At 57.5% G+C, this 12500-nt stretch overlaps 1 protein-coding gene across 1 annotated transcript in view; it reads left to right on the forward strand.

Moving 5' to 3' along the window:
- Nucleotides 1-1323: 1323 nt before the first annotated feature.
- HGD (homogentisate 1,2-dioxygenase) overlaps nucleotides 1324-12500 on the forward strand; it is a gene marked incomplete at its 3' end in the record, with an annotated part of 50112 nt that continues 38935 nt past the window's right edge. Inside the window, exons 1-2 of the mRNA XM_078885876.1 lie at nucleotides 1324-1372; nucleotides 6812-6883. Of these exons, the coding sequence (XP_078742002.1) occupies nucleotides 1358-1372; nucleotides 6812-6883 (87 nt within the window). The remainder of the gene's footprint in view (nucleotides 1373-6811; nucleotides 6884-12500) is intronic.

Genomic DNA, 12500 nt, shown 5'->3' on the forward strand with positions numbered 1-12500 from the left:
CTGTGTGTATCTGTATGTGTGTGTGTCTGTGTGTGTATCTCTCCGTGTGTGTCTGTGTGTCTGTGTGTGTGTCTGTGTATATCTGTGTGTGTGTCTGTGTATATCTGTGTGTGTGTATCTGTGTGTGTGTGTATCTGTGTGTGTGTGTATCTGTGTGTCTATCTGTGTGTATCTCTGTGTCTGTGTGTGTGTGTGTATCTGTGTGTGTATCTGTGTGTATCTCTGTATCTGTGTGTGTGTGTATCTGTGTGTCTATCTGTGTGTATCTCTGTGTCTGTGTGTGTGTGTGTATCTGTGTGTGTATCTGTGTGTGTATCTGTATGTGTGTGTATCTCCGTGTGTATCTGTGTGTGTCTCTGTATGTGTGTGTCTCTGTGTGTGTGTGTATCTGTATGTGTGTGTATCTGTGTGTGTATCTGTATGTGTGTGTATCTCCGTGTGTATCTGTGTGTATCTCTGTATCTGTGTGTGTGTGTATCTGCGTGTCTATCTGTGTGTATCTCTGTGTGTGTGTGTGTGTATCTGTGTGTGTATCTGTGTGTGTCTTTGTGTGTGTATCTGTGTGTGTCTCTGTGTGTGTCTCTGTGTCTGTGTGTGTGTGTATCTGTGTGTCTATCTGTATGTGTCTCTGTGTGTATCTCTGTGTCTGTGTGTGTGTGTGTGTCTGTGTGTGTATCTCCGTGTGTCTCTGTGTGTGTCTCTGTGTCTGTGTGTGTGTATCTGTGTGTCTATCTGTGTGTATCTCTGTGTGTATCTCTGTGTCTGTGTGTGTGTGTGTGTCTGTGTGTGTATCTCCGTGTGTCTCTGTGTGTGTCTCTGTGTCTGTGTGTGTATCTGTGTGTCTATCTGTGTGTGTCTCTGTGTGTATCTCTGTGTCTGTGTGTGTGTGTGCGTCTGTGTGTGTATCTCCGTGTGTCTCTGTGTGTGTCTCTGTGTCTGTGTGTGTGTGTATCTGTGTGTCTATCTGTGTGTGTCTCTGTGTGTATCTCTGTGTCTGTGTGTGTGTGTGTATCTGTGTGTGTATCTGTGTGTGTCTCTGTGTGTGTATCTGTGTGTGTCTCTGTGTGTATCTCTGTGTCTGTGTGTGTGTGTGTATCTGTGTGTGTCTCTGTGTGTATCTCTGTGTCTGTGTGTGTGTGTGTGTCTGTGTGTGTATCTCCGTGTGTCTCTGTGTGTGTCTCTGTGTCTGTGTGTGTATCTGTGTGTCTATCTGTGTGTGTCTATCTGTGTGTGTCTCTGTGTCTGTGTGTGTGTCTCTGTGTCTGTGTGTGTGTCTGTGTGTCTATCTGTGTGTGTCCTCTGTGTCTGTGCGTGTGCAGGAGTCCATCTCAAAGTCTCGCACAGAATTGATTTCAAAATGGCCGACCTCAAGGTAAGAGACTCTCTGCTCATGGCCGCCAACCACCACCAGTTAGGGCGACTATCTGAACCGGTCCTGGGCATCCCCTAGGTCGACTCAGCCTCAAACGAGTACCTGGTGCGGTGGGGCACAGTTTAAACTACCCGATACCTGGTTTACCCGTACCCGGCCGGGTACGGGTAGCCGTTTGCGACCCTGGTGCGGCCGGGTACGGGTAAGGAATCAAAACCCGTTTGCGACCTCTGGTTGGTGGGTGAGTAAGTGGGTGAGTGGGTGGGTGGGTGAGTGGGTTGGTTGAGTTCGTGAGTGGGTGAGTGGGTGGGTGAGTGAGTGAGTAACTGAATTAGTGGGTGGGTGAGTGGGTGAGTGGGTGGGTGGGTGAGTGGGTTGGTTGAGTTCGTGAGTGGGTGAGTGGGTGGGTGAGTGAGTGAGTAACTGAATTAGTGGGTGGGGTGAGTGAGTGAGTGGGTGGGTGGGTGAGTGGGTTGGTTGAGTTCGTGAGTGGGTGAGTGGGTGGGTGAGTGAGTGAGTAACTGAATTAGTGGGTGGGGTGGAGTGAGTGAGTGGGTGGGTGGGTGAGTGGGTTGGTTGAGTTCGTGAGTGGGTGAGTGGGTGGGTGAGTGAGTGAGTAACTGAATTAGTGGGTGGGTGAGTGGGTGAGTGGGTGGGTGGGTGGGTGAGTGGGTTGGTTGAGTTCGTGAGTGGGTGAGTGGGTGGGTGAGTGAGTGAGTAACTGAATTAGTGGGTGGGTGAGTGGGTGAGTGGGTGGGTGGGGTGAGTGGGTTGGTTGAGTTCGTGAGTGGGTGAGTGGGTGGGTGAGTGAGTGAGTAACTGAATTAGTGGGTGGGTGAGTGGGTGAGTGGGTGGGTGGGTGAGTGGGTTGGTTGAGTTCGTGAGTGGGTGAGTGGGTGGGTGAGTGAGTGAGTAACTGAATTAGTGGGTGGGTGAGGTGGGTGAGTGGGTGGGTGGGTGAGTGGGTTGGTTGAGTTCGTGAGTGGGTGAGTGGGTGGGTGAGTGAGTGAGTAACTGAATTAGTGGGTGGGTGAGTGGGTGAGTGGGTGGGTGGGTGAGTGGGGTTGGTTGAGTTCGTGAGTGGGTGAGTGGGTGGGTGAGTGAGTGAGTAACTGAATTAGTGGGTGGGTGAGTGAGTGAGTGGGTGGGTGGGTGAGTGGGTTGGTTGAGTTCGTGAGTGGGTGAGTGGGTGGGTGAGTGAGTGAGTAACTGAATTAGTGGGTGGGTGAGTGAGTGAGTGGGTGGGTGGGTGAGTGGGTTGGTTGAGTTCGTGAGTGGGTGAGTGGGGTGGGTGAGTGAGTGAGTAACTGAATTAGTGGGTGGGTGAGTGGTGGAGTGGGTGGGTGGGTGGGTGAGTGGGTTGGTTGAGTTCGTGAGTGGGTGAGTGGGTGGGTGAGTGAGTGAGTAACTGAATTAGTGGGGTGGGTGAGTGGGGTGAGTGGGTGGGTGGGTGAGTGGGTTGGTTGAGTTCGTGAGTGGGTGAGTGGGTGGGTGAGTGAGTGAGTAACTGAATTAGTGGGTGGGTGAGTGGGTGAGTGGGTGGGTGGGTGAGTGGGTTGGTTGAGTTCGTGAGTGGGTGAGTGGGTGGGTGAGTGAGTGAGTAACTGAATTAGTGGGTGGGTGAGTGGGTGAGTGGGTGGGTGGGTGAGTGGGTTGGTTGAGTTCGTGAGTGGGTGAGTGGGTGGGTGAGTGAGTGAGTAACTGAATTAGTGGGTGGGTGAGTGGGTGAGTGGGTGGGTGGGTGAGTGGGTTGGTTGAGTTCGTGAGTGGTGTGAGTGGGTGGGTGAGTGAGTGAGTAACTGAATTAGTGGGTGGGTGAGTGGGTGAGTGGGTGGGTGGGTGAGTGGGTTGGTTGAGTTCGTGAGTGGGGTGAGTGGGTGGGTGAGTGAGTGAGTAACTGAATTAGTGGGTGGGGTGAGTGGGTGAGTGGGTGGGTGGGGTGAGTGGGTTGGTTGAGTTCGTGAGTGGGTGAGTGGGTGGGTGAGTGAGTGAGTAACTGAATTAGTGGGTGGGTGAGTGGGTGAGTGGGTGGGTGGGTGAGTGGGTTGGTTGAGTTCGTGAGTGGGTGGGTGAGTGAGTGAGTAACTGAATTAGTGGGTGGGTGAGTGAGTGAGTGGGTGGGTGGGTGAGTGGGTTGGTTGAGTTCGTGAGTGGGTGAGTGGGTGGGTGAGTGAGTGAGTAACTGAATTAGTGGGTGGGTGAGTGGGTGAGTGGGTGGGTGGGTGAGTGGGTTGGTTGAGTTCGTGAGTGGGTGAGTGGGTGGGTGAGTGAGTGAGTAACTGAATTAGTGGGTGGGTGAGTGGGTGAGTGGGTGGGTGGGTGAGTGGGTTGGTTGAGTTCGTGAGTGGGTGAGTGGGTGGGTGAGTGAGTGAGTAACTGAATTAGTGGGTGGGTGAGTGGGTGAGTGGGTGGGTGGGTGAGTGGGTTGGTTGAGTTCGTGAGTGGGTGAGTGGGTGGGTGAGTGAGTGAGTAACTGAATTAGTGGGTGGGTGAGTGGGTGAGTGGGTGGGTGGGTGAGTGGGTTGGTTGAGTTCGTGAGTGGGTGAGTGGGTGGGTGAGTGAGTGAGTAACTGAATTAGTGGGTGGGTGAGTGGGTGAGTGGGTGGGTGGGTGAGTGGGTTGGTTGAGTTCGTGAGTGGGTGAGTGGGTGGGTGAGTGAGTGAGTAACTGAATTAGTGGGTGGGTGAGTGGGTGAGTGGGTGGGTGGGTGAGTGGGTTGGTTGAGTTCGTGAGTGGGTGAGTGGGTGGGTGAGTGAGTGAGTAACTGAATTAGTGGGTGGGTGAGTGGGTGAGTGGGTGGGTGGGTGAGTGGGTTGGTTGAGTTCGTGAGTGGGTGAGTGGGTGGGTGAGTGAGTGAGTAACTGAATTAGTGGGTGGGTGAGTGGGTGAGTGGGTGGGTGGGTGAGTGGGTTGGTTGAGTTCGTGAGTGGGTGAGTGGGTGGGTGAGTGAGTGAGTAACTGAATTAGTGGGTGGGTGAGTGGGTGAGTGGGTGGGTGGGTGAGTGGGTTGGTTGAGTTCGTGAGTGGGTGAGTGGGTGGGTGAGTGAGTGAGTAACTGAATTAGTGGGTGGGTGAGTGGGTGAGTGGGTGGGTGGGTGAGTGGGTTGGTTGAGTTCGTGAGTGGGTGAGTGGGTGGGTGAGTGAGTGAGTAACTGAATTAGTGGGTGGGTGAGTGGGTGAGTGGGTGGGTGGGTGAGTGGGTTGGTTGAGTTCGTGAGTGGGTGAGTGGGTGGGTGAGTGAGTGAGTAACTGAATTAGTGGGTGGGTGAGTGAGTGAGTGGGTGGGTGGGTGAGTGGGTTGGTTGAGTTCGTGAGTGGGTGAGTGGGTGGGTGAGTGAGTGAGTAACTGAATTAGTGGGTGGGTGAGTGGGTGAGTGGGTGGGTGGGTGGGTGGGTTGGTTGAGTTCGTGAGTGGGTGAGTGGGTGGGTGAGTGAGTGAGTAACTGAATTAGTGGGTGGGTGAGTGGGTGAGTGGGTGGGTGGGTGGGTTGGTTGAGTTCGTGAGTGGGTGAGTGGGTGGGTGAGTGAGTGAGTAGCTGAATTAGTGGGTGGGTGAGTGGGTGAGTGGGTGGGTGGGTGAGTGGGTTGGTTGAGTTCGTGAGTGGGTGAGTGGGTGGGTGAGTGAGTGAGTAGCTGAATTAGTGGGTGGGTGAGTGGGTGAGTGGGTGGGTGGGTGAGTGGGTTGGTTGAGTTCGTGAGTGGGTGAGTGGGTGGGTGAGTGAGTGAGTAACTGAATTAGTGGGTGGGTGAGTGGGTGAGTGGGTGGGTGGGTGGGTGGGTTGGTTGAGTTCGTGAGTGGGTGAGTGGGTGGGTGAGTGAGTGAGTAACTGAATTAGTGGGTGGGTGAGTGGGTGAGTGGGTGGGTGGGTGGGTGGGTTGGTTGAGTTCGTGAGTGGGTGAGTGGGTGGGTGAGTGAGTGAGTAGCTGAATTAGTGGGTGGGTGAGTGGGTGAGTGGGTGGGTGGGTGAGTGGGTTGGTTGAGTTCGTGAGTGGGTGAGTGGGTGGGTGAGTGAGTGAGTAGCTGAATTAGTGGGTGGGTGAGTGGGTGAGTGGGTGGGTGGGTGAGTGGGTTGGTTGAGTTCGTGAGTGGGTGAGTGGGTGGGTGAGTGAGTGAGTAACTGAATTAGTGGGTGGGTGAGTGGGTGAGTGGGTGGGTGGGTGAGTGGGTTGGTTGAGTTCGTGAGTGGGTGAGTGGGTGGGTGAGTGAGTGAGTAACTGAATTAGTGGGTGGGTGAGTGAGTGGGAGAGTTTGCGATCCTGGTGCGGCCGGGTACGGGTACGGGTAGGCCGTGAGTCACTGGTGAGTCACCGTGATTGTCACTCATTTCCCAACGTCTTGTCTCTTCTCACGATTCAAGTTCCTAGAATCAACCCACCCGCGCCTGCAACGTGGCTTCATCCCAGAGGTCGCAATCGGGTATCGGGTACCCGGTTGCAACCTCTGCAATCGGGTACCCGTGCCCTACCCGTACCCTACCCGTACCCTACCCGTACCCTACCCGTACCCTACCCGTGCCCTACCCATACCCTACCCGTACCCTACCCGTGCCCTACCCATACCCTACCCATGCCCTACCCGTGCCCTACCCGTACCCTACCCGTACCCTACCCATACCCTACCCGTACCCTACCCGTACCCTACCCGTGCCCTACCCGTACCCTACCCGTACCCTACCCATACCCTACCCGTACCCTACCCGTACCCTACCCGTGCCCTACCCGTACCCTACCCGTACCCTACCCGTACCCTACCCGTGCCCTACCCGTACCCTACCCGTGCCCTACCCATACCCTACCCGTACCCTACCCGTACCCTACCCGTGCCCTACCCGTGCCCTACCCGTGCCCTACCCCTACCCGTACCCTACCCGTACCCTACCCGTACCCTACCCGTGCCCTACCCGTACCCTACCTGTACCCTACCCGTACCCTACCCGTGCCCTACCCATACCCTACCCGTACCCTACCCGTGCCCTACCCGTACCCTACCCGTACCCTACCCGTACCCTACCCGTACCCTACCCTACCCGTACCCTACCCGTACCCTACCCGTACCCGTACCCTACCCGTACCCTACCCGTACCCTACCCGATACCTGGCCAGGTACGGGTAGCCGGGTATCGGGTGTAGGGTACGGGTACCCGTACCCTACCCGTACCCTACCCGTACCCTACCCGTACCCTACCCGTACCCTACCCGTACCCTACCCGATACCTGGCCAGGTACGGGTAGCCGGGTATCGGGTGTAGGGTACGGGTACCCGTTTGCGACCTTGGTGCGGCCGGGTCCGGGTAAGGAATCAAAACCCGTTTGCGGCCTGTGCTTCATAGGTGCTCGCTAACAGCACTTGCCCCTCCGGCCCACGAATGCTTACAATTTGGAGGGTGGAATGTTGTACATGGCGGGCGCGGTGACGTGTGGATGCCCCCGTGCCTCCAGTACCAGTCCGGCTTCGGGAATGAGTTCGCATCTGAAGACCCGAGGTGTCCAGGAGCCCTTCCTGTTGGACAGGTGAGACACGGGGAGACACGGGGGGACACGGGGAGACACGGGGGGACACGGGGAGACACGGGGGGACACGGGGAGACATGGGGACAAGGGGAGACACGGGGGGACACGGGGGGACACGGGGGGACACGGGGGGACACGGGGACAAGGGGAGACATGGGGACAAGGGGAGACACGGGGGGACACGGGGGGACACGGGGAGACACGGGGAGACACGGGGAGACACGGGGGGACACGGGGGGACACGGGGACAAGGGGAGACATGGGGACAAGGGGAGACATGGGGAGACATGGGGAGACACGGGGAGACACGGGGGGACACTTGGGGACAAGGGGAGACACGAGGGGATATGGGGGAGGGGACACAGAGACACGGGGACATGGGGAGACAATGGGGGACACGTGGACACGCGGGGACACGGAGACACGCAGACATGGGGACATGGGGAGACACGGGGGGACACTTGGGGACAAGGGGAGACACGAGGGGATATGGGGGAGGGGACACAGAGACACGGGGACATGGGGACACGGGGGGACACGGGGGGACACGGAGACATGCAGACACGGGGACATGGGGACATGCTGGGACACGGGAGACACGGGGAGACACGGGGAGACACGGGGGGACACTTGGGGACAAGGGGAGACACGAGGGGATATGGGGGGGGGGGGACAGAGACATGGGGACATGGGGAGACAATGGGGGACACGTGGACACTCGGAGACACGGAGACATGGGGACATGGGGACATGGGGAGACACGGGGAGACACGGGGAGACACGGGGAGACACGGGGGGACACTTGGGGACAAGGGGAGACACGGGGAGACAAGGGGAGACAAGGGGAGACACGGGTGGACACTTGGGGACAAGGGGAGACAAGGGGAGACACGGGGAGACACGGGGAGACAAGGGGAGACACGGGGGGACACGGGGAGACACGGGGGGACACGGGGAGACATGGGGACAAGGGGAGACACGGGGGGACACGGGGGGACACGGGGGGACACGGGGGGACACGGGGACAAGGGGAGACATGGGGACAAGGGGAGACACGGGGGGACACGGGGGGACACGGGGAGACACGGGGAGACACGGGGAGACACGGGGGGACACGGGGGGACACGGGGACAAGGGGAGACATGGGGACAAGGGGAGACATGGGGAGACATGGGGAGACACGGGGAGACACGGGGGGACACTTGGGGACAAGGGGAGACACGAGGGGATATGGGGGAGGGGACACAGAGACACGGGGACATGGGGAGACAATGGGGGACACGTGGACACGCGGGGACACGGAGACACGCAGACATGGGGACATGGGGAGACACGGGGGGACACTTGGGGACAAGGGGAGACACGAGGGGATATGGGGGAGGGGACACAGAGACACGGGGACATGGGGACACGGGGGGACACGGGGGGACACGGAGACATGCAGACACGGGGACATGGGGACATGCTGGGACACGGGAGACACGGGGAGACACGGGGAGACACGGGGGGACACTTGGGGACAAGGGGAGACACGAGGGGATATGGGGGGGGGGACAGAGACATGGGGACATGGGGAGACAATGGGGGACACGTGGACACTCGGAGACACGGAGACATGGGGACATGGGGACATGGGGAGACACGGGGAGACACGGGGAGACACGGGGAGACACGGGGGGACACTTGGGGACAAGGGGAGACACGGGGAGACAAGGGGAGACAAGGGGAGACACGGGTGGACACTTGGGGACAAGGGGAGACAAGGGGAGACACGGGGAGACACGGGGAGACAAGGGGAGACACGGGGAGACACGGGGAGACACGGGGAGACACGGGGGGACACTTGGGGACAAGGGGAGACAAGGGGAGACAAGGGGAGACACGGGGAGACAAGGGGAGACAAGGGGAGACACGGGGGGACACTTGGGGACAAGGGGAGACACGAGGGGATATGGGGGGGGGGGGGAAAGAGACACGGGGACATGCTGGGACATGGGGACACGGGGACATGCTGGGACATGGGGACACGGGGACACTTGGGGACACGGGGAGACACGAGGGGATATGGGGGGGGGGGGGGGGGGGGAAAGAGACACGGGGACATGCTGGGACATGGAGACACGGGGACATGCTGGGACATGGGGACACGGGGACACTTGGGGACACGGGGAGACACGAGGGGATATGGGGGGGGGGGGGGGGAAAGAGACACGGGGACATGCTGGGACATGGGGACACGGGGACATGCTGGGACATGGGGACACGGGGACACTTGGGGACACGGGGAGACACGAGGGGATATGGGGGGGGGGGGGGGGGACAGAGACACGGGGACATGCTGGGACATGGAGACACGGGGACATGCTGGGACATGGGGACACGGGGACACTTGGGGACACGGGGAGACACGAGGGGATATGGGGGGGGGGGGGGAAAGAGACACGGGGACATGCTGGGACATGGGGACACGGGGACATGCTGGGACATGGGGACACGGGGACACTTGGGGACACGGGGAGACACGAGGGGATATGGGGGGGGGGGGGGGACAGAGACACGGGGACATGCTGGGACATGGGGACACGGGGACACTTGGGGACACGGGGAGACACGAGGGGATATGGGGGGGGGGGGGAAAGAGACACGGGGACATGCTGGGACATGGGGACACGGGGACATGCTGGGACATGGGGACACGGGGACACTTGGGGACACGGGGAGACACGAGGGGATATGGGGGGGGGGGGGGACAGAGACACGGGGACATGCTGGGACATGGGGACACGGGGACACTTGGGGACACGGGGAGACACGAGGGGATATGGGGGGGGGGGGGGAAAGAGACACGGGGACATGCTGGGACATGGGGACACGGGGACACTTGGGGACATGGGGACACGGGGACACTTGGGGACACGGGGAGACACGAGGGGATATGGGGGGGGGGGGACAGAGACACGGGGACATGCTGGGACATGGAGACACGGGGACATGCTGGGACATGGGGACACGGGGACACTTGGGGACACGGGGAGACACGAGGGGATATGGGGGGGGGGGGACAGAGACACGGGGACATGCTGGGACATGCTGGGACACGGAGACACGGGGACACTTGGAGACGTGCGAAGTCACATGGCGTATACACTATGAGATCTCTTTTACCAGTGGCAAAATATAATGGTAGGTTTTTACCCTTTTAACTGGTACAAAACTGACACCTTTATTTAAGGCATCATGTTTGCAATGACCACAGCACAAGTAGTCAATAAAGCAAACAAAAAGAAGCAACTCTGATAAGGATGATAATATGAACTGTCCTTGAAGTTGATTGGCCCACACCCGAGACGGCTTTCTTTAGAGCCTAGTCCCCATTGGTGTCATCTGGCCCTACACCATTGGTGAAGGGCCAGATGACACCAGAAGGCGTACAACTCAACCAGAAGAGCTCTCATAGTGTAAATGTTTACCCCGAACTCTCAAGACTCTGACAGTGCACTGTGTTTGAGTCGTACGCCTTCTGGTGTCATCTGGCCCTACACCAATGGGGACTAGGCTCTAAAGAAAGCCGTCTCGGGTGTGGGCCAATCAACTTCAAGGACAGTGCATATTATTATCATCCTTATCAGAGTTGCTTCTTTTTGTTTGCTTTATTGACTACTTGTGTTGTGGTCATTGCAAACATGGTGCCTTGAATAAAGGTGTCAGTTTTGTACCAGTTAAAAGGGTAAAAACCTACTATCACATGGTGTAGCCACAGTGCCGGCAGCCTTCATAGACGCTGCTGCTACTACTCGCTACTAACACAGCACTTGCCCCTACAGCCTGCTAGAGGCTACCTGGGGGATATTTGTATGTGTGTGTGTGTCTGTGTGTGAGTCTCTCTGTGTGTGTGTGTCTGTGTGTGTGTGTGTATGTCTGTGTGTGTGTGTCTCTTTGTGTGTGTCTGTGTGTGTGTGTCTGTATGTCTGTGTGAGTCTCTGTGTGTGTGTGTCTGTATGTCTGGGTGTGTGTCTCTTTGTGTGTGTCTGTATGTCTGTGTGTGTCTCTGTGTGTCTCTGTGTCTGTGTTTGTGTATCTCTCTGTGTGCATGTGACTTTGTGTGTGTGTCTGTATGTCTGTGTGTGTGTGTCTGTGTGTGTGTGTCTCTGTGTGTGTGTGTCTGTGTGTGTGTGTCTCTGTGTGTGTCTGTATGTCGGTGTGTGTGTCTCTCTTTGTGTGTGTCTCTGTGTGTATCTGTATGTCTGTGTGTGTGTGTCTGTGTGTATCTGTATGTCTGTGTGTCTCTGTGTGTGTCTCTGTGTGTGTCTGTGTGTCTGTATGTTTGTCTGTGTGTCTGTGTGTGCATGTGACTTTGTGTGTGTGTGTGTCTGTATGTCTGTGTCTCTGTGTGTGCGTGTCTCTGTGTGTCTGTATGTGTGTCTCTGTGTGTGTGTCTGTATGTTTGTCTGTGTGTTTGTCTGTGTGTCTGTGTGTGTATGTATGGCTATGTGTGTGTGTGTGTCTGTATGGATATTTAAAATATCTAACAAGCTTGTGCCGGAGGCCCCGGGGGGACAGGCGTCTACGACGTCTCCTGGCCAAACCCCATTTTGCGGAGCCAGGAGATTGGATCTTCGCCCTCGGGGCTCCTCCAGAAACAACGAAAAACCACTTCGTGTGGCCACGTGGAATGTTCGAAGGCTCACTGCGGAGGAGATCCGGTGGACCGGTTCTGGCTCCTGCCACCATGAGGGGTGGACAGTCCTCCACTCGGGGCAGGAGACTCCCAAACAACAGGGAGTGGCTCTTCTTCTGAACAAAATAATGAAGGGGGCGTGGGAGCGTGGCGGTGAGGTGTGGGAAGCTGTAAGCCCCAGGCTGCTTTGGGCTCGCCTTCCCATCAATCAGAGGCGAGGAGTGGTGGTCGTGGTTACTGATGCCCTCACCGAATACGAACATCCGTGGAGGGATGCAGGCAAGGCCGATGAGTCAGACGCCTTCTATGACCTCCTGTCACAGGTGCTGGCTAAAGTGGCCACTCGGGACAGAGTCATCTTGTTGGGTGACTTCAATGCTTGAGTTGGTCATGATGCTGGCACCTGGTCTGGAGTCATTGGAAGGCATGGGCCAGATCAGCTCAATAACAACGGCAGGAGGCCGCTAGATTTTTGTGCAGCCCATGGGCTTGTAATTACCAACACGCTGTTCCGGCATCGGCGCATCCACACAACATCGTGGATGCATGCCGGGTCCAAGCAAGAACATCTGCTGGACTACGTAGTGACGGACCAGTGGATGTGGGCCCATGTCCTTGACACCAGGACCTACCGTGGAGCTGATCTGCCCTCTGACCATCGACTAATCATCTGTAAGATGCGCCTGCCATTCTTCCACTCCAGTGGTGGGTGTACACCCAGGGGACCCCCATTCCAACCTAAGGTGGCCTGGTCTCAGCTAGCTGACCATCGGACACTCCACCCCCACAACTCCCAATCGGTGATGGGGCAGTTGTGGACAGAGTGGAGAGTTTCCCATACCTGGGCAGTGTGCTCATGACCGGCTCCGGTTTAACAGCAAAGGTCTCACTCCGAATCAGTCGAGCGGCAATATCTGTGTGTGTGTGTGACTGTGTGTG

Source organism: Lampetra fluviatilis, unplaced genomic scaffold, assembly GCF_964198595.1.
Source record: "Lampetra fluviatilis unplaced genomic scaffold, kcLamFluv1.1 SCAFFOLD_693, whole genome shotgun sequence".
NCBI classification, from domain to species: domain Eukaryota; kingdom Metazoa; phylum Chordata; class Hyperoartia; order Petromyzontiformes; family Petromyzontidae; genus Lampetra; species Lampetra fluviatilis.